Source organism: Schistocerca cancellata, chromosome 5 (genome assembly GCF_023864275.1).
Source record: "Schistocerca cancellata isolate TAMUIC-IGC-003103 chromosome 5, iqSchCanc2.1, whole genome shotgun sequence".
Lineage (NCBI taxonomy): Eukaryota > Metazoa > Arthropoda > Insecta > Orthoptera > Acrididae > Schistocerca > Schistocerca cancellata.
Window position 1 is genome coordinate 299,029,035 of NC_064630.1, and position 22,806 is coordinate 299,051,840.

The window sequence follows — 22,806 nt, forward strand, 5'->3', positions numbered from 1 at the left end:
GCACATGGTCACTGTAAAGAAACTTCTAAGGAAACAGTTACTACTGCGTAATAGGTGTACAATAAAGCATAGGACTATAGGCAGAGAGATGCTGCACAAAATGCATGTAAAACTGCTTTCTCCATTAAAACGCATAGACCATGTACAAAGGATGTCACAGTGGGATTATTTGTAGTATCCATTACTTGAAATTTGAGGATTCATTGGTTGATAAACAACAGAAGCACTGTGATACAACTAGACTTGTCATTTTTATAAATAGTTTTGTCACACAATTATGTATCATGTGCCACTATACAAGTGCTTAAGACAAAGGCAACTTGCCTAGGTATATTGACAAGGAATGGTACAAACTGTGACTAACAATAAACCAAAAGTGTGACAGTCCAGGACAATAGCCAACAAAATTTCACACAAGAGAGATTAAATGAAGATGATGCTAGCATGCAGTGTTATATGCCAAAAGTGCATTCATGAATTCTTGACACAGCAAATTACTTCCTATATCGTTGAGACAAATAAATATGCTCTCCTGTACTATATCACATTATGAGATTATGCTAGCTACATATCTTTCAACTACCCACAGCAGAAAACTCATTTTTAAACAGTTTTTGTGTAAAAATGTTTTAAAAAATAGAAAAATCAAAAAATTATATTAAGATTACAAAATAGCCACTTACATATATGAAGATTATTAATGAATATTCTTAAATTGTTCTCAAAATCTTAGGAAAGATTACTATACATACCTACTCTTAAAGCATAATATAGTATTTAAAGTATATAATACAAAATCCTAATTCAATAAATAAATTCTGTAAATAAATAAGGATATTAAGAATTACTTTCTCTGTATGCATTTTACCTGATATAGACCAAGTTTCTGAAATAGTCAAATGTATGCTAAGTACATTAACTAAAGTTTTTGTGTGACCAAGTTGCCTTTATTTATATGCAAATACACTCTTGCAGTTGAATATTTATACTCCCATTTATAAGCAGTGAGCATCGTTTAATATTAAAAATCTTACTTCCACATTATACAAATACCCTAACAAAATACAATATTTTTTTTTAATATTATCCCCAGATTACACATAGTATCAATATCTATTTACTATACTCAGTACAGCATGCAATTTTAGAAAGCATTTCTTCACAATACCATATTCTTTCGGTGTTTAAATATGTAAACCACCACTAGAAAAATGCTCCTATCAGAGCACAAAAATTATATTTCCCTTTAGAAGACGTTGTCAGAAAAGTGGAGAACAAGCTGCGTCAATCATCTTTTTGTCTTCCTCATCAAAAATTTTGGCATGAAAACATATTCACACTTTTTTAATGCAGAACATTCTAAATCCTTTAGCCCAAACTCTCTCTGTAGTTAGGTCATCACACTCAGCATCTCTATCACTGTCACTGTCTATCTCTCTCTCTCTCTTTCTCTCTCTCTCTCTTTCCCTCTCTCTCTCTCCCTCTCTCTCAGCCACTGCCTCCTTTCCTTTTCCTCCCATTAATTTAATAGTACATCCTATTGCCATTGTCTTCTCTCTCATTTATGCAGTCTTCTTTTGTCTTTCTTTCCCACTGGCAACTGTATCCAACATGCCTCAGCAGCTAAAATATTTTTCGTTCCAACTCACTTTTTTCCCTACACCCTACACTAATGTGTTTAAAACTTCAATCCAAAATGTGTCCCTGGTCTGGGAGGGCTCAGCCTATATACAGTCTTGACACATCCATTGTCTCCTCTCTGTTTTGCCCCCAGTGCTTGTATCTACATTTGTCTCCACTTATTATTTTACTGCCAGTGTCTCTAACTGGCTATCAACATCTCCTCTCTCTCTGGTCCCCACTGTTGTTGTCTTCATCCAGCTCTCTTTCTCTTTCACTGCCACTTTTTCTCTTCTACCATAACTGTCTCCTCTCTGTTTCTGTTCAACTGGCAATGCCTCCTCTCTCTTCCACTTTCACTGTCTCTCTGATACTCTCTTTCAGCACAAAGAAGCATGAACATGTTTGCACAGCTTAATTTTGGTGAAGAAGGCAGAATGAGGATTGAGGTAGTTGGTTCCCCACTTTTCTGTCAGAGTCTTTTGAAAAGGAACATATTAGCCTTTTTTGTGCTCTGACAGGAGTGTTTTTCCACTGGTTCTTCTTTCCCATGCTATGGCAGGGTGTGCTGCTTGTGTAAAAGAAATACTATAGGTCAGTAAAGTTATGGCAGTTTATTTTAATTCTACAACATATTTACATACTTTTACACATGCAAAGAACAATAAATAGGCATAATATATGCTTAAAACAAAACAGTTGGCTTTACATTATTTCTGGATATTTTGCTTATAAATCGTGTTTCACCAAAAACGAGGTTCTTTTCAGGCATGTTAAGACCCTTCTTACCCCAGTTTTTGTCATTGCAGCACCACTTTTCTCATATTTGTATGGGTGTGAAGTGCTCATTACACACACAAAGGTGTTATGTTGGTGAAAAAAATTACTGAGTAAAAACAAAGTTTGGTGACCTCAGAAGCCTGGTTCCTATAACCTTGACCATGTGTTCACATCATCCATTAAAACTACATTTATGCCTCAGATTGGATACTGCATCCATAAATATGGTAACTTCAAGCCTCTGCATCTCAGTAACAGATAATTTAGCAAAACATGTCTCAAAGTTCGCTGAGAATGTCATCTTAAAAATCAAATGGTAAAGATTTCAAGGATTTTCTATGAATAGAAATTATAGAAGTGGCCATCCCAACAAATGGTACTTTTTGTGCCCAAAAATGATAATGTTTTGGAGGTATATTAATAATGGCAACAGATTTTCAAAAATGAGAAAATGGCATTTCTAGACAAATGTCTGCAAAATGTACATCTCAGATTTAAACCATTTGCTATGATTATTTATTTAGACTACTGTGGCATAATGTATAATACTGACTAAAAACTGGTTTTTGTGGTATTCTGCATCAGTACAGTAACTTTAAACATCTGGATCTCAATAATGGATAATTATACTGAAAAAAGTTTCAAAGTTCCCTAAGAACTTCAGCTTAAGAACATATGTTAAAACTTATGATGATCTGCCATGAAGAGAAATTGTAGAAGTGGCATCCCCACAAATGGATATTTTGCACTCTAAAATATTGATTTTTCAGGGTTTTTACAGGAACCACCCACGAACAAATGGCGCTTTTATAAGCCACCTAAGGTCCCCTCTACATCACACTTCATGCAAAAGAACCAACCAACGCGCTCAATTTGTGTTGGCTGGAGCATGTGTGTCATGTAAATTTTTGACCTTGTACTATAGGATAGCTACAGTATGCCCATTCTTTTTATAGGTCAACAAATGCTTGCCAGGACAAGGCCTATTCCATTTTCTCTGTGATGAACAGAACGTGGGCTATGACCCCCTGAAAAATTGTATTTTTGTATGCAGATTTTTGGAAGATACTGGTACCGAGCACTGTCACACATGGACCAATAGCCTCCAAAAGTTAATCATTTTCAAGCTATCATTCAAACTTAGAAAATTGAGAAAATATATTCCATCTACTTTCAATCTTTATCATGAATAAATAATAAACATCTGTAGTGTTCACTACACTAGCACTTAATGTTCACCACACGACCTCTACAAATGTATATATTACAAGAAAACTATAGAAAATCAAAAAGGATACAATCAATAACCAATAATTAATTAAATGGCACAACTTACAAACTATTAATAAGAAAAATGGAGTATATTTAAAGAGAAACATATATTACATATGTATGTGGATTTGTTTTTATTCTTTATATTTAAAAAGAAAGATGATGAGACTTACCAAACAAAAGCGCTGGCAGGTCGATAGACACACAAACAAACACAAACATACACACAAAATTCTAGCTTTCGCAAGCAACGGTTGCCTCGTCAGGAAAGAGGGAAGGAGAAGGAAAGACAAAAGGATATGGGTTTTAAGGGAGAGGGTAAGGAGTCATTCCAATCCCGGGAGCGGAAAGACTTACGTCTTTCTGCTCCCGGGATTGGAATGACTCCTTACCCTCTCCCTTAAAACCCATATCCTTTTGTCTTTCCTTCTCCTTCCCTCTTTCCTGACGAGGCAACCGTTGGTTGCGAAAGCTAGAATTTTGTGTGTATGTTTGTGTTTGTTTGTGTGTCTATCGACCTGCCAGCGCTTTTGTTTGGTAAGTCTCATCATCTTTCTTTTTAAATATATTTTTCCCACGTGGAATGTTTCCCTCTATTATATCCATGTTTTTATTCTTTTCAATACACTGATATTCTTACAATTTGAGCACTTGATTTGAAAAGAAAAAAAGAAAAAAATTGCATAAATAAAATTTCTACTCTGCTTTTTATTCTTTCTAGTAGGTCTGCAATCACCATCATGCTGAAGAGGCTTTCAGCAATCGGATGTATAGGGCACTGTGGCTCATCTGGCCTTGCTTACAATACTTTCTTTTCCTTTGACACTAGTGGAGCTTTCTCACCCACCATAATGACAATGTGTGTGAAGAACATAGCATTTGCAAATTACAACTGGAGCTCAGCCCCAAATTCTGATGTGGCTTGAATAAAATCAATCCTCATGTGTCAGGATGTCTGCCATAGATGTCCTACAAGCTCATATTCACATGAATACAAAAACAAACACTGACCCTAAATTCATATTCATTTCTGTTCAATACTTATCAAGCACTTTCCAGTAATGGCAGAACTTTTATTATGGATAAATGCTCCTTCCATGTCATTGTCCACACAAGATTAGCTTGATTGTGACCTTTCTTAATTCTTTTTCTCTTACTACTTGATTTAATGCATGCACAAATGCCAACACTTTCAAATTTAATGTGAGTGCTGTCGCTTCCAATTGGTATCACCAGTCATTAAAGAGAAAAGCCATGTATTTACAACAGATAGGATCAAATTCCAGATGCCAATAGCTGCTTGTTATATCCAGACTGTGTAAGTATAAGGGACATTAAAAAAGAAACGAGTCATAGGCATAATAACAGAAACCAGTACCTGTATGTTAGAAGTATCAACCAGAGCTGTTGAGACACTTGTCCCACTGTGGCACAAGGTGGTGAATGGATGTCTCATAAAATTCCTGGGGCTGTTATGTTAACCAGTTCCATATGTACAGCTGGATGTCGTCATCCAAGGTGAATCGTTTGCACCTCAGTGCATTTTTAAGGGGACCAAACATGGCCTAATCTTCTGATTCCCTTCCTGCAGCATGGGACAACAGTGAATGCCCAGTGTTACTCACAGACCTTGCCCACCCTTCACCATGCGATTGAATCAAAACAACCAGGCAATCTCACCTGTGGGGTCATTCTGCTCCAGGACAATGCAAAGCATCATACAGCCAACATAATCGTGACACTCCTGCAGAAATTCAAATGGGAGGTTCTCGGTGACCCTCCATACAGTCTAGACCTCTCTCCCATGATTATGCCATTTTTGGTCCCCTTAAAAAGGCTCTGAGGGGCAAACAATTCCCCTCGGATGACGGCGTCCAGCTGTATGTGCAGAATTGGTTAACATTGCAGCTTCGAGAATTTTATGAAACTGCGATTCACCACCTTGTGTCACAGTGGGACAAGTGTCTCATCAGCCAGGGTCACTACTTCTAACATACAGGTACTGGTTTCTGTAATTAAGCCTCCGGTTCATTTCTTTTAGAATACCCCTTATATTACACATGTTTGAAATGCAGTCGTTCCTCAAAAATATCTGACTGACCTGACTGTGGCACAGTTATTTCATATAATGGTTGTGTATGAATCACAAGCCATACATCATCATCCTTTTTTTGACACTAAATATAATGGTTTACAGGAACCACAAGCTGATCTATCACTTATGTATTCTTTCAGCATTCTCTGAAGTTTTACTACTGCTGCTATTCTCTTCATTGTACTGGGTATGGCTCTGTATGAAACCATTTGTGTTCTATAACTTGGAATATGGCTACACTTCTGGACTTCTTACTGATTTTCTTGGAGAATACAGACTGATTTTTTTCAATACATTCAATAATTTGGAGTGAGGTACCTAAGGAAACTGAGCATGTTGTTTCACCTTCTGCTCAATTAGATCAAGTGTATTTACTTTGTTAGTGACTTTACACTCATTTTGATTACCTTCTTTCCTTCCCTCACCTCACTTTCATTAACTTCAACTGTGTATCTGTGGCAATCTCTTCATCGTTTTACAAAAAAACCCTTTAAATTACAATTTTATCATTCTTTGCCATCCTTGACAAATAGATTACATTTAGTAAAATCTAGCAGCATATTTCTCCATGAGAAAGTCCACCCTATGACCAAAAGAGAATTATAAACCTTGGGCAATTAATATGTTTCAAATCCCCTCTCTTATTAATGCTTGTCCCTTTATTAGTTTACTGTGATTCCCTACAGCACTAACAGTGTTGATTCAATGAACTGGTAAAATTGGAATATCTTATTTAGCTGATTGTACAATGATGAGCCAAAACATCATGACCAACTGCTTATACGAGCAGCTTATTTGTCTGTCTTTGGAATGATACATCACTGATTCATCACAGATCAGACAGTTTCTTTATAGGTTTGTGGAGGTATGTGGCATTAGATGTATATGCACAAGTCATGTAGCTCAAGTAAATAATGGGCCACTGATTTGCCTCTGCAGTGATGATTCCCAATAGAAACCCAGATGGGTTCCATCGGATTCAAATCAGGCAAATGTGATGGCCAACACATCAAAGTAATTCAACTATCATGCTTGTCAAAGCACTGTAGCATGATTCTAGCTTTGAGACATGAGAGCTGACATTGTTGTTAGAGAAGACATCAGGCAGGTGGTCCACAGGTGGCATGTTGTCTTCGTTTACTACCACAGGTCCCATGCAAGCACAATAGAATGTCTACTGTAGCATAATACTGCTCCCACCAGTTTGTGTCCATGGCATGGTATTGTGGCCACAAACATGATTCATCTGCCCATGTGACACATTTCTATTGATCCACAGTCCAACCCCACAGGTCCCGTCTCCACTGCAAAAACAATTGACGATGTCATTAGGTCAACACAGTAACACGTAGGGGCCATCTGCTGCAAAACACAATGTTCACTAATATGTGCTGAATGGTGTGTTCAGAAACACATGAGCGTGTACCACCATCATGCTCTCATCAGAGGTGCCACAGACCACCACCTATTCTACTTCACCAAGCAGACAATCCTCCAAATCCCAAGTTCTGTGAAGCCTAGTGGTAGTTTCACTGCCATTCTACCACTTTTCTGTAGATGCTCATGACCATAGCACATGGACATTCAATCAGCTTTGCCATTTTTGAAATACCTGTTCACAGGCTATGGGTAATAACAATCTGCCCTTTGTCAATGAGGATTTCCCCATTTGCAACCTGTATTTTCACTACAATGATTTCCCAGCTATCTCTTCTCTGCTTACATAATTTCCTCACCACATCACATTCCTGCAACACCACCAGGTGGCATCCAACCGTGTGGTGAACAGTGGTCATAATGTTTTGGGTGCCCAGTGTATTGTATGGCCATGAAAGCATTGAACTCATTGCCAGAAACTGTTAAAATAACCTATCTTTATGCCATATATCTCAGTTCTGGACCAGGCACCAACACTTCACTATATATAACTTTGTTTTGTCTAATATATCAGTCTTATGTCCTTTGGTTTTCAGATTTTATAGTCATAATTGGTACTGTTCCTTCCCAAAAAGATAAACAACTATTTCAAAAAGTATTAGGCCTGGTCCAACAGACATTTTATATTCCAAAATGGAAAAAATACTACTACTGTTGCCACTGAAATTTTTAGGCATTTGAAAATAAGTATCTGGTATATGTTGTACTTTGAATGCATACCCTTTAACATCCTAGTTGGAAAACTGGAATTTTATAGGATACACAACCCATCTACAGTTGTATTCATTGTCTTATTGAAGCAACAGGAGTCAGTTTGTATCATATTCTTAGTTGAAAGAAACTTAGATTGGAGTGCCACAGGGTTTGGTCCTTGGTCCATTCCTGTTCACAATTGCAATAAATGATGGATCTTACTATGTAGGTCCCAATTCAATACTGTCTTATGCAAATGGCAACACGTTGCTCAACACATGGCATGGCATAATAGAATTGGATCTGGTACCACAGGAAAAATTATAAGTAGCAATTAATTTGTTTTCTTCTAATGAACTCCTTTATAATACAGAACACATGAACTAATTCTGTGGTTAACCAAAGATGTAGAAAGAACATCAGTAAAACTGTCACACTTTCACATTCATCCCATATTAAACTGGGAGGAACATTTTATCCACATCTGTAAGAGTAAGAGAACAGCAAGAGTGTGTTATCTCATGTGGAAACTGGCAGATGCAGTCACTAATGAGTATCTGAAAGTGGCATATATTGGCCTTTTGTCAGCTGAACATTTCCTACTGTGTACTGATACAGCAACATCTCTGTTATGTCAATGAAATTCTGAATTTTTTTTTTTTTAAGTAAATAGAGTAATGAACAAAGTAAATGCTAAGTAACACTACTGACAGCTCTTTGTAAAGCTCAAGATACTCACTGCTGTAAACCTACACAGCCCTACATCAAGTAATATAAATGAATCCAACACTTGTGAGAATATACACTATACAGCAATAAGGACAGGACTTTGATATACGTGACTGAGCCTGACACAGATTGCAAACTCACATAAAATAACACACTCCAAACCCTTTAATAAACTTTCAACATTGCTCATTCCTTGTACTATAATATTTTAAAAACTAAGTTCTGTGTGTGATTACTCAAAAATCCATTTTACAAGACAGTCAAATTGTTTGAAATAAACATTGTCAACATTGTTTTTAAGAATATTTATAAAAGAAGAGGAATTAAGTTGTGAGAACCTCCCTGTAAAAATTGATATTAATTTTGTATTTAATGTCTAAAGCTACTCTGCAGTAAGTGGTGGATGGTGAATAAAGAACTGAATTGAACCGATGAAACATTAAATGGATCAGAAGGTATGTTTTCAAATTTTTACCAAAACCCAACTAAATCAAGTACTTGTAGCAAAATCAAACTTGTAGAATAGAAGAGTCTATGAACATTTACAACAATGATGATTCAATTGAAGATAAATACAGATAATTTTTAAATAATATGTATCTTCCAGTTTCTCATTCAAACTATACTTATGTGATTGAAAAGGAAAAATATAGATAAATTTCAAGAAAGAAAAAGAGATGGAAGACAAACAAAGATTTAATATATACAGGAATATTAAATAAATAAAGACGTGAAACATTACAATATATTTTTAAATGGGAAACAATCTCAGTGAGGTCAATACATTCAGTATATATCATAAATGACACATCATTATGCTCTTCTGCAAAACGTTTTATCCAGTGTGAATGAATTAGTGGTAAAATATTTAAGCAAGTACTCTACTCTGGTTGTACCTTCATATCAAACTATTTTTACATATCTCTTATTCAGAATCACACATAAGATTTGGATATTTCACTTCTATAACACTATGCTTTCTTAATTAAAATATTGTTTCGATTTACCAATGTAAGGGAATGTTTGGTCTCCTTTAAGTAGAGTATTTCTCTTGATGGTATTGCAATTACTAAATGAATTTGGTTCAGCTGCCCGCTTTTGTCTTCCAAAGCTAAAGTCACTTCCATCTTCACAGATTACATTAGTTCCTGCAATTAAAACATTAAAAAATTCTTACTCATTTGCTTCTGAAATCTTGTGCAAGTTTCTTAAAGCTATTGTCAAAAATTAAATTAAGCTAAATGTGGACTGTAGAACTGATAAAATAAGAACTAGAATAAATTAAATTCGAAATCAATTTCAAACAACAATCAGAAGTCTGGCTTTTAAAGCTTTTAAGTAATTTATTTCTAAAGAGGCAGAGAAACAAATAAGACAGCAAAAACAAATGGGATGAAATACACATATTGGATAAAGGGAAAGTCATGCCATATCTAGAGTGGCAACAGAAGATGCTGCAATTTAGCAAAAATGTCAATAATGCAACATCCAAAATCTAAATCCCATGATAGTAGGAAATTCTTGCAGTGGTCTACAACACATTCTGAAATTCATTAATTATTCTGTATCTGTGGTATTGTCCAAAGATCATGGTGCCATAACAAAGTTGGCATCTTGCATCAGTACCACAGAAGTTAACACTGTCTTGCTGCATTCAACAATGAAACATGCAGAGGATGGCTCAGCCCAGTTCTTGATCTCTGATCAACTAGAAAACACCATCTACTTAGGATACATGTCTAAGATTGAACTCTTAGTCCAAACACTGTAAACTTTCTACTTCAAGAGAACAGTGTAGCAAATGTGTGCATCAGGTGATGCCTTAATATTCAAAGAAATATGTAAATATTTGCCACAATCCTGTAGTAAGTTAAGTAAACCTGATTTTGTTCTTGTTATAAAGTGAACTGATATTTCATTTCTTGTTGTTTGACTCCATGATCTCCCAGAGCAATCATAGACCCCACAGCTATACCAGAAATCAGGTCACAACTAATGACAATGAGAAATGGAGCCTAAGTTGATCATCTTTTTAAGCCCGTTCCCCTGCCACTTGGTTCTGTTTGCGTAGTGCACACACTGTTTTGAACACTGCTTTTTCTCTAATTTCGTTCTTTTGTATTCATGTGTCCTATGCCATGTTTCACAATGTCTGAGCCACCATAAGAAATGTCTCTAATGACTTTGTGCAGTTTAAGGTGCAACAGACTGAATGTCTGCTGCTCAGTGTCAGCCAGTTGGCATCATTACTGAGTAAACAAGCAGCCCTACCACTGGTAGCTGCAACAAAATTTCGCCCAAACTATAGCAAGATAGAAAACAGGTCAGACTATGAGGCACAATTGGAGGCCCATTTTGCTGCTTACCACATAATAGGTATGGAGTGCAATACTTACTTTTTGTCAGCCATGGGAGCTGACATTTACTGTCTGTATGTACAGTTGTGTGTGGGCACTACTCCTAAATCAGTCAAGTGTGATGACATCTTTAAACTGCTTGACAAACATATGGATAGTTGGGTCCATGTCGCAGCAGCAAGCTTTAAATTATTTCATCTCAAGCAGCAGCGAAGACAAACACCAAAAAAATGGATAGCTGATGAGAATTCTTCCAGGTTGTATGATCGTGATCCATGGAACTTTTCTATCCCTGACGTTTCGCCCAAAGCTATGTTGGACATCTTTGGAGGTGCTCCTGGTTGTGCTGAGTCTTGCTGACTGACAAATCAGACTTCAAAGAATGGCCTAAATACTGTGGAAAGTGGGAGTGGTCTTGATTTCAAGTGATATCAGAGAGAAATCTTGCCAAGGATAAAATATAACTATCGACCATAGTATGTCAAAAATAAAAACTTCTCATCGATTCTGTAGCGCCGCTGTCCATATATCACTGAGTTTCATAGCTTCTTCTTTTCTGTTAAAATTGTCCACATGTTTCAATATTTTGATGGCTTCTCTATATAGTTCGTCATAGTACATAAAACTTCAGTTTCTGAAAATTTCACTACATGATCACCTGACTAAAGAGCATGTTCCACCATGGCTGACTTGTCTGTTTTCCCTAGTCAGCAAAGACTTTTATGTTCCTTCAACTGTGTATTCCCACTTTTCTTTGTAGTTCCAATGTAGACCCTACAACATTCACATGGAATCTTTTATACACCACTTTCAGGTAGAGGGGAATGTTTATCCTTAACAGAACAAAGTGCTTGATGTATTTTCTTAGTTGGTCTGACAATTGGTCAAACGTTATGTTTCCTTAAAATCTTGCCAATTTGATCCGTTACTTTTTTGATGAAGGGTAGAGAAACCATGTTCTTCCATCACTGTGTTGTATCGTTGTCCTTAGGCCTCCTGTTATTCGGTCACAAAACTCTATTTATTTCCTTATTAGAGTACCCATTCTTCTCACAAGCCTGCTTTAGATGTTTACAACCACATATTGGGCAAACTGATTCTTATGTAAAAGACTCATGTCTTTTCACTAAGAAACTGAAGGGACTAACTTTGGCTCCTGAGGATATTCTTGTCAGTTTTGAAATAGTGTCTTTATTTACAATGATTCTGCTTAATGAAGTTATGGTTTACATAGCAGATGTTTTCCCAGCAGATTTGACTGCTCTTTTCAGACACTGTCTCACCTCTAGTTAGTTCCAGTGGGAGGATGCATTTTATGAGCAGGTTGATGGTGTGGTCATGGGTAACCCATGGAGTCCTATGATCACCAGTTTTTACATGGAAAAATTCAAACAATTATCTCTGGAAAAAGCGAATAAGAAACCGTGTTGATGGTATCAATGTGTGGATGATAGATTTGTGGTTTGGTCACATGGCAAAAAAGCTTTAGAGGAATGCTTTTGTTATTTAAATAGTATAAATCCTAAAATCCAGTTTACCATGGAAATGGAGAAAGACAATGCAATTTCCTTCTTGGATGTCTTAGTTATGACAGACTGATGGCAGCTTGAAACATAAAGTCTTTTGGAAGATTACACGTGCCAACAGATACTTGCATAAGGATTCCAGTCATCATCCACAACAGAAAAAAGGTGTAATTAAAATTCTAGTGGACAGAGCTAAAAGGATTTGTGTGCCGGAATACCTGGATGCCGAGATAAACATGCTCTTCAGTCAGGTGATCATGTAGTGAAATTTTTGTAAACTGAATTTTTTTGTACTATGATGAACTATTATCCGCAGCTATATAGATAAGCCATCAAAATTTATAAACATGGGGATAATTTTAACAGAAAAGAAGAAGCTATGAAACTCAGCAATATATGGACATAATCGATGAGAAGATTTTATCTTTGACATACTATGATCAATAGTTATATTTTATCCTTGACTCTGCTATCACATAAAATCCAGACCACACCCACTTTCCATGGTATTTAGGTCATTCTTCAAAGTCTGACTCATCAGTCAGCAAGGCTCAGCACAACCAAGAGCACCTCAGAAGACATCCAACATAGCTCTGGGCAAAATATCAAGGATAGAAAAGTTCCATGGACCAAAACCATACAACCCTGGAGAATTCTCGGCAGCTGAAACATCCAGTAGTGAAAGCCTTCATTGTATGAATGGATAGCTGAACTCAGAGGGTTCACAAGGCACTGTTAGTTTAACTGTTTTACTATCCATTACAGAGATCTCATGTTACAGGATTCTACCACTAAGAATGTCTCAGATGCATTCATTCATGCAACAATTCTAAAGCTGCCAGAACCTGATTTAGAAACAGTTCTGTCTATTGTGGAATCTTGAACTATTCTGGACAACATGGGTTGATTTTAAGGTTCTGTGTATTTCTGTTGTTCAAAGTGCACAAGATATTCAGTCTAAAGCACATTATAGTGTTAAAGTGAATAATACAGGGCTCAGACAAATAGCATAGGTGTAAAAACTTTCTATCTCTTGGTATGTAATGTGTGTTAGAAAATTCTATGAGGAAGTCTTGTCCACAGTGCTTTTTGAATCATGACCGGAAAGATTGCCCTCACCATGATGCAACATGCTACTGATACAGACAGCAAGATCACATTCAGTGTGTTTCCATGACACACCAGACTCAGCAACCAACCACTGCCAAGCAACAGCACATAAGCTTTTGGTGAAGCCATGCACAATGATGCATGCCAAAGCCTACATTTCAGTATCGCTGATATCTTCCAGGCAGGTGAACAAATTTTTTGCCCCTAACTAGTGGAACGAAAACAATCAATTTACAGTTGAATGCTGGTGCTTCTGTTTCCTAAATTAATACACACATATATGACAGGCTCAGTAGCCCACTGCTACAGCAGCATGTTCCATTTTGTGTGCACAATTATAGAAACAGTGCAAACATTTTGGGGTTAGATTTATTCCATTTGTTCCACCTATGCACACAGGACATTGTGTTACAAATCAGGATTTCAGTGCCTTACAATAATGTTTCTGATTTGTGCAATAAGCACAAGGAACTGTCTGAATAGGGTTTGGGATGGGCTACAGAATTTGAAGCACACGTTACAGTGAAAGACAATATGCTGCTGTGATTTTTTTGTGAGATGGAAAGACAGTGTGGTCAGCCAATCTCTTTCTGAAAACCACTGGGCATCAGGATTGGTAATTCTAAAGAAGCCCAGAGGTGGTTTAGGTCTGTGTGCTGATTTTAAAGCCACAGTAAACCCACAAGCTGTTGTGGATTCTTTTCCTCTTCCACATCTGTAGGAATTGATTGAGAAACTGGCACAGGGCAGATACTTTTCAAAGTTTGCTGGGCGAGCAGCTTATGCAATAGTTTGTGGTAAACATTCACTTATGATTGTTCCAGATAAAAGAACTACCAACTAGAAGTACTTCAGCTCCTGCAATTTTTCAATGGTTCCTGGAACAGTGAACAGCAAAGGTCCCTCCTTGTACAAATTATTTGGATAATATTACAGTCACAGGTTATGTGCCTGCTGAACATTTACAAACTTAGACTGTTTGTTACAAGTTCTTTCCGGGGCTGACCAAAAGTGCAATAAAGAATAGTGCTTCTTCATGCAACAACTACTGGAATATTTTGATCATCATTAATTAATGCACAAGCAATTCAACCTACCATATTGAACTTGGCTGGTATGACAGAGCTCCAAGCTCTGCTGTTGCCCCATAACATTAAGGAGCTCCAATCAGTTATGAGGAAGTTTACATATTATGTTGAAATTATCTATAATGGTGTGCAAATTGCTGAAAGCAGTTCAACAGAAAAATGTTCCTTTTTTGTGGTCCACAGATTCTCAAATGTATTTCAGCAATGAAAGTACATTTTGTTAAATCATCAATATTTGATTCATTTTGTTCCAACTAAGCATGTCATGTTAGCTGTAGATACAATTTCTTATGGGATCAGAGCCACGTTCTACCATAAAATTGGTTCTTCTGATATACCTATTGCTTTTGCCTTGAAAACTCTCAAAAAAGTACAGTGTAACTACAGTAAACTTGAAAAAGAGGCACTCACCATTATCTATAGTGTTACAAAGTTCCACCAATACTTCTAAGTTTGGAAGTTCTACTTCCTGACAGAGCATCAGCCTTTGTCATCCTCGTTCAAACCTGCAAAGCCTGTCCCCCTCAGATCGCACGAAAATTGCAATGTTGGGCACTGATATTGTCTAATTATCACTATGAACTGTTGTACAGGCACACCACCCAACAATCACATGCTGACTTGTTGTCTTGGTTACCAGTCAGTACCGACATAGGAGGAGTCATGTTTTCAGACTGATACAAAGGATTTTGAATGTCTCCAAAAATTTCTCTCAGTTTTCAGCATGTTGCCATTGCAACTGCTTATGAAGCTGTTCTGCAGGTTGTTTTGCAATATATGAACCATGGGTAGCCATGTGGTTTAAAAGATGTTCCCTACCCAAGGGCATGTTGCTACTTTTTGCATCATCACACACTCCCTTCGTTGGGAAGTTTTGTCTTTATTCAACTAAGATAAAGGGGGAAGCAACTCACCAGATGTCATTGTATTTGGCAGGCAATGGATGCTCAGATTGAGTAAATAACATCTCACTGCAAAGTTGCACAGAACATCAATCAGTTTCGCCTCAACATTTTTCTGAGTGTCCACATCTGGACCAAGGGAATGCATTCATATTGATTTTGAGAGCATGTTCTGGAATGTGATATGGTTGTTAGTGGTTGACAGTTATAATAAGTTTACTTTTGTTGTATCCATTACATACATCACTACTGCACCCACTACATCCACCATTACTGCAAGTACAGTATCAGCTTTGTCTTCAGTTTTTTTGTCCTGAAGGTCTTCCAGAGGTCATTGTCTTGGACAATGGACCACAATTCACATCAGCTGGTATCCAACGGTTTTGTGCATCAATGACATACACCATGTAATCACAGCACCTTTTCATCCAAAGTCTAGTGGTGAAGCTCAATGGTTCATACAAATGTTCAAAAGTCAGATGGAGGACTGCTCCTTGTCACATGATAGGAAGTCATTGACAGAATCGTTACAACACCATGGCCTTCATGGAAACAATTCATTTGGCCATGTCAGACAAACTTCTAGCCTCAAGATAAAGGCCTTCTGGAAATAAACAGTGTTGGGAGTTTGGGGTTATTACAAAAACCATCAGACATTCTTTTTACTTCATCCCAGGTTCTGCCAGGCTGCAGGGGCACCACCAGAACCAACCATGGTGCACTTCTGAGTATATCGGTGATTCTGCTGCAGTGTGTTTGTCCACAGATCCAGCCAGCACATTGATGGGGTCCACAACAGCAGTTGTTTCTGTCTTTCCACCAGTCATGGCAAACACCATCCACTGTGGGGCCCAAGGAGGTCAACACCCCACCACGGATGCCATTGTTGCTCACATCACTAAAGCCAGTGCCCATCCACCTGCCATATCTGATGTCCATTGTGCAGTGCCCTCATAACATCATCACAGCACTCCAGAAGATCCCTTTGCAGTTCAGTTAACCTTGGCATCTGCATCTCTAGATGCTGGTATGCATTCTCCAACTGGTTTTTTGGTCAGTGTCCCCAGTCATTCTCAAGGGTGGATATCGGCATACAGTCAAAGATGTGCCATCAGCTGTCATTATCCACCTGCCTCCTCATTTGCATCCATATTCTGTTCCTCTCTTCCCTCCCTCCTGCAGTCATTGTGTGCATCCACCCCACATGAAGATGGTGCAGAGGTTTAGAAGGGAGAGGAATGTTGTATCACCAAAAGATCGAGGTGTTGTAACAAAGTTGCACCTTGCATCAATATCACAGAAGTTAATGATGTCTTGCTGCATTCTGCAATGATGAATTGATGGTGCTGGTGAAACCAAGTCCTCCCTTCCAGCACCACCACATGGAGGCTGATATACAACCAAGCAGAGGAAGGCTCAAGCATTGCTTGACCTCCAATCAAGCAGACAACATCATATAGTTAGGACACAAGTGTTACTCGTATCTTAGATTGAACTGTAAATCTGAACATTGTGAACTTAGTATTTCAGGAGAAGAGTTTAGTAAATGTATGCATCAAGTGATGTTTTATTGTTCAAAGACAGCTGCAAACATTTGGCTCATTCCTGTGGCAAAAGATTGCACAAATCTATGCAAGTCTTTTTACAGTTCTTGTAATAAAGTGAACAAATATCTTGTATGTTGTAGTTCCATTCCATCATTCCAGAGCACTCAAAGAACTCACAAATATAATGGATGATTGTAGTTTCGTAAGGTCATAGCAGTTTTGATCATCCAATTTTTACTTACATGAGAACGTAAGAAAATAAAAAGTACATTCAGAGTGAACGCTTTTACATTAAAAAGGAATATCATTAGTAACACAACTAAGTTATAGTTATGATTAACAGCAACACAGAAGAACCACAATCCATATCAGAAGACACTACATAAATAGTTACTCAGTACCTCGATAAAAGTAGTACTTCACAGTATACACATACATGCTGAACTAAGAAATTCATAAGAACAAGTGAAGCAACAAATTGCTTAAAAGTCAGGTACTTACAAATGTTTGAAATTTCACAACATATCATGATGTACAGGAGTACTGATACAATCAATGCCATATTATGCAGAAACGATGATAACAGTTAAAATATCAGAAAGTAGAGTTTCAAACTGGCAGATGTCTATGACAGACACAGTCTCAAACAAAGGACAATTCAGAAGCTGAGCTTCAGATGTAAATAAACATGTGAATTGCACTTGTCAATTGCCCAATGCCTGGCCCTCATGTTCAGCAGACCCTTCTTGATATTTCTTGTGGAGTCTTATCAATGATATTGTGTTTGTACTATACTAATTGGGTTCTCTAGCAGAGCACAGAGCAAATAGCTATGCCACAAGTGAACAATTTACTTTCAACATTCTGCAACCAATTTGGCAAGAAATCTACTTAGGATGGGATGTGTGCCACATAAACAATAGAACTCTAATCCTAGTATAATTATTGGGTGTACAACTGGGTCACATCATAATTACTCTACAACATTTTAGCAAAATGAATCATTACAATCTTCAGGTGGTTCTTGATGACTGTTGCACCATTCCTGTTGGCATCCTATATATGTTGGCCATTATCCCCTTCATCGCTCCAGTCCAGTCACTATCAGTGCAGCCACAATGATGGATGGTGGTGATGATGGGGGGAGTGGTGCCTGGCTCTGAAGCCTGGTCTCCAGCATCTGCACTATCAATGTCATGTGTGAACCCCACTGTGCAGGAATGCTTTCCTTTTCCTTGACTCAGTGCAGGTTTCCATGCATGACTCAGTTGTAGTAATTAATTAGACTATCTTGAACATGCTAATGAGGAAGATTGTATAAGTGTTTTGATATTCAGAATGAATTTAATTTTGGTATTTTTCTAATCCATAGAATGGCCATAATCATCTGCAATGGCCAGCAACTGAAGCAATTGTCACCTTCTGGTGACTGATGCAATCCTGAGTCCAGCCTAATGCAGTCTATGAAGTCTTAGCATTTTGCCATTTCTCTCTGTTAGCTCCCACTGCCCACAAAGAAATGTCACAGAAAATGTAAAGAAGTTTAACTAGCGTATTGTTTTTCAAAACTAATACAAATTGTTGTATAAAAATGTTTGTGGGTTATTATTCAGGGGCCATAGTAGTCTAGTGGACAGAGCACTCAAGTCTAGCCCTGGGTTCAATCCCAGGCAGAGGCTGGGATTTTTCCTCCATCCTTTCCCTCTGGTATGGCCACACCTCCACTTAGCTTGCTGTTAAATTGAGTATTGGGGATCTTTCCTGATGGCACAGGGTGGCCAGGGTGAGGGACCAACCACACAAACAACAGAACTCTAATTCATCCTAGTATAATTCTTGGGTGTACAACTGGGTCACATCATAATTACTGTACAATATTTTGGCAAAATGAATCATTGCAATCTTCAGGTGGTTCTTGATGACTGTTGCTCCATTCCTGTCGGCATCCTCCTAGTTCGGCAGTTGACAGAAAGTCTGCACACTTCCTGCAGGCAGGCTGATAGCGCATTCAAGTTCTTGCACAGATTTTACCTTTAATTTTCTGGGAATTATTTAATAAATACCAACTTCAGAACAAAAAAACAGTTTGGTTGCAAGTGCAAAAACAGTTTGGTTTTGAATTAAATAGCTGTAGAATAATACACAAAAATAGCTTTACAAGTGATATGAATTTCTCTAGACTATGTTAAAGCATTTGACACAGTTAATTAAGAAACACTTAATTGCAAACTTGATGTGCTGGGAATAAGTGGGACTGTCTTAGTCAGTAAAAAGCGTGCAATGGATGTGTGGGGGATCATCCAAATTTCAATGAACTCAAAATACACAATGCAACATTTTTGATTTCCTAAGTATGTGAACAAATGAGTTCTTCAGGAGAGTCTATTGATCCAAATACTGTTTCTCACTTACATTAATGATTCAAGCAATGGAAAATACAGGATGGAATAATGACAATATCACAGAAAGAATAGTTTGCCCCTCACCATATAAAGGAGACACTGAGTTGCAGACAGACACAACAAAAGAACTGCTACACATTTGAGCTTTTGGCCAAGAGGCCGTCTTCTAAAGTAAAAAGCACACTCACACTGATAAGAGTGTCTCGTTATCAGGAGAAAGAAAACTGGCGTACTACGGATCGGAGCGTGGAATGTCAGATCCCTTAATCGGGCAGGTAGGTTAGAAAATTTAAAAAGGGAAATGTATAGGTTAAAGTTAGATATAGTGGGAATTAGTGAAGTTCGGTGGCAGGAGGAACAAGACTTTTGGTCAGGTGAATACAGGGTCATAAATACAAAATCAAATAGGGGTAATCCAGGAATAGGTTTAATAATGAATAAAAAAATAGGAGTGCGGGTAAGCTACTACAAACAGCATAGTGAATGCATTATTGTGGACAAGATAGACATGAGGCCAATGCCTACTACAATAGTACAAGTTTATATGCCAACTACCTCTGCAGATGATGAAGAAATTGATGAAATGTATGATGAGATAGAAGAAATTATTCAGGTTGTGAAGGTAGATGAAAATTTAATAGTCATGGGTGACTGGAATACGAGAGTAGGAAAAGGAAGAGAAGGAAACATAGTAGGTGACTATGGATTGAGAATAAGAAATGAAAGAGGAAGCCGTCTGGTAGAATTTTGCACAGAGCATAAAATTATCATAGCTAACACTTGGTTCAAGAATCATGAAAGAAGGTTATATACATGGAAGAATCCTGGAGATACTAAAAGGTATCAGATAGATTATATAATGGTAAGACAGAGATTCAGGAATCAGATTTTAAATTGTAAGATGTTTCCAGGGGCAGATGTGGACTCTGACCACAATCTATTGGTTATGAACTGTAGATTAAAACTGAAGAAACTGCAAAATGGTAGGAATTTAAGGAGATGGGACCTGGATAAACTGACTAAACCAGAGGTTGTACAGAGTTTCAGGGAGAGCATAAGGGAACAATTGACAGGAATGGGGGAAAGAAATACAGTAGAAGAAGAATGGGTAGCTCGGAGGAATGAAGTAGTGAAGGAAGCAGAGGACCAAGTAGGTAAAAAGACAAGGGCTAGTAGAAATCCTTGGGTAACAGAAGAAATATTGAATTTAATTGATGAAAGGAGAAAATATAAAAATGCAGTAAATGAAGCAGGCAAAAAGGAATACAAACATCTCATAAATGAGATCGACAGGAAGTGCAAAATGGCTAAGCAGGGATGGCTAAATGACAAATGTAGGGATGTAGGGGCACATATCACTAGGGGTAAGATAGATACTGCCTACAGGAAAATTAAAGAGACCTTTGGAGAAAAAAGAACCACTTGCATGAATATCAAGAGCTCAGATGGAAACCTAGTTCTAAGCAAAGAAGGGAAAGCAGAAAGGTGGAAGGAGTATATAGACGGTCTATACAAGGGCGATGTTCTTGAGGACAATATTATAGAAATGCAAGAGAATGTAGATGAAGATGAAGTAGGAGATATGATACTGTTTGAAGAGTTTGATAGATCACTGAAAGACCTGAGTCGAAACAAGGCCCAGGGAGTAGACAACATTCCATTAGAACTACTGACTGCCTTGGGAGAGCCAGGCTTATCAAAACTCTACCATCTAGTGAGCAAGATGTATGAGACAGGCGAAATACCCTCAGACTTCAAGAAGAATATAATAATTCCAATCCCAAAGAAAGCAGGTGTTGACAGATGTGAAAATTACCAAACTATCAGTTTTATAAGCCACTGCTGCAAAATACTAACGCGAATTCTTTACAGACGAGTGGAAAAACTGGTCGAAGCCAACCTCAGATAAGATCAGTTTGGATTTTGTAGAAATGTTGGAATACGTAAGGCAATATTGACGCTATGACTTAACTTAGATAATAGATAAAGGAAAGGCAAACCTACATTTCTAGCATTTGTAGACTTAGAGAGAGCTTTTGACAATCTTGACACAAATACTCTCTTTCAAATTCTGAAGGTGGCAGGGGTAAAATACAGGGAGCGAAAGGCTATTTACAATTTGTACAGAAATCAGATGTCAGTTATAAGAGTTGAGGGGCATGAAAGGGAAGCAGTGGTTTGGAAGGGAGTGAGACAGGGTTGTAGCCTCTGCCTGAAGTTATTCAATCTGTATATTGAGCAAGCAGTAAAGGAAACAAAAGAAAAATTTGGAGTAGGTGTTAAAATCCATGGAGAAGAAATAAAAACTTAGAGGTTCGCCGATGACATTGTAATTCTGTCAGAGACAGCAAAGGACTTGGAAGAGCAGTTGAACGGAATGGACAGTGCCTTGAAAGGAGGGTACAAGATGAACATCAACAAAAGCAAAACGAGGATAATGGAATGTAGTCGAATTAAGTCGGGTGATGCTGAGGGAATTAGATTAGGAAATGAGACACTTAAAGCAGTAGATGAGTTTTGCTATTTGGGGAGCAAAATAACTGATGATGGTCGAAGTAGAGAGGATATAAAATGTAGACTGGCAATGGCAAGGAAAGCGTTTCTGAAGAAGAGAAATTTGTTAACATCGAGTATAGATTTAAGTGTCAGGAAGTTGTTTCTGAAAGTACACTCCTGGAAATGGAAAAAAGAACACATTGACACCGGTGTGTCAGACCCACCATACTTGCTCCGGACACTGCGAGAGGGCTGTACAAGCAATGATCACACGCACGGCACAGCGGACACACCAGGAACCGCGGTGTTGGCCGTCAAATGGCGCTAGCTGCGCAGCATTTGTGCACCGCCGCCGTCAGTGTCAGCCAGTTTGCCGTGGCATACGGAGCTCCATCGCAGTCTTTAATACTGGTAGTATGCCGCGACAGTGTGGACGTGAACCGTATGTGCAGTTGACGGACTTTGAGCGAGGGCATATAGTGGGCATGCGGGAGGCCGGGTGGACGTACCGCCGAATTGCTCAACATGTGGGGCGTGAGGTCTCCACAGTACATCGATGTTGTTGCCAGTGGTCGGCGGAAGGTGCACGTGCCCATCGACCTGGGACCGGACCGCAGCGACGCACGGATGCACGCCAAGACCGTAGGATCCTACGCAGTGCCGTAGGGGACCGCACCGCCACTTCCCAGCAAATTAGGGACACTGTTGCTCCTGGGGTATCGGCGAGGACCATTCGCAACCGTCTCCATGAA

At 38.2% G+C, this 22,806-nt stretch overlaps 1 protein-coding gene across 1 annotated transcript in view; it reads right to left on the reverse strand.

Annotated features, from left to right (window-relative positions):
• The window catches only part of LOC126188085 (integrin alpha-4-like), a 521,321-nt gene that overhangs the window by 288,494 nt on the left and 210,021 nt on the right, over positions 1 to 22,806 (reverse strand). Inside the window, exon 7 of the mRNA XM_049929540.1 lies at positions 9,634 to 9,774. Coding sequence (XP_049785497.1) covers positions 9,634 to 9,774 — 141 coding nt within the window. The remainder of the gene's footprint in view (positions 1 to 9,633; positions 9,775 to 22,806) is intronic.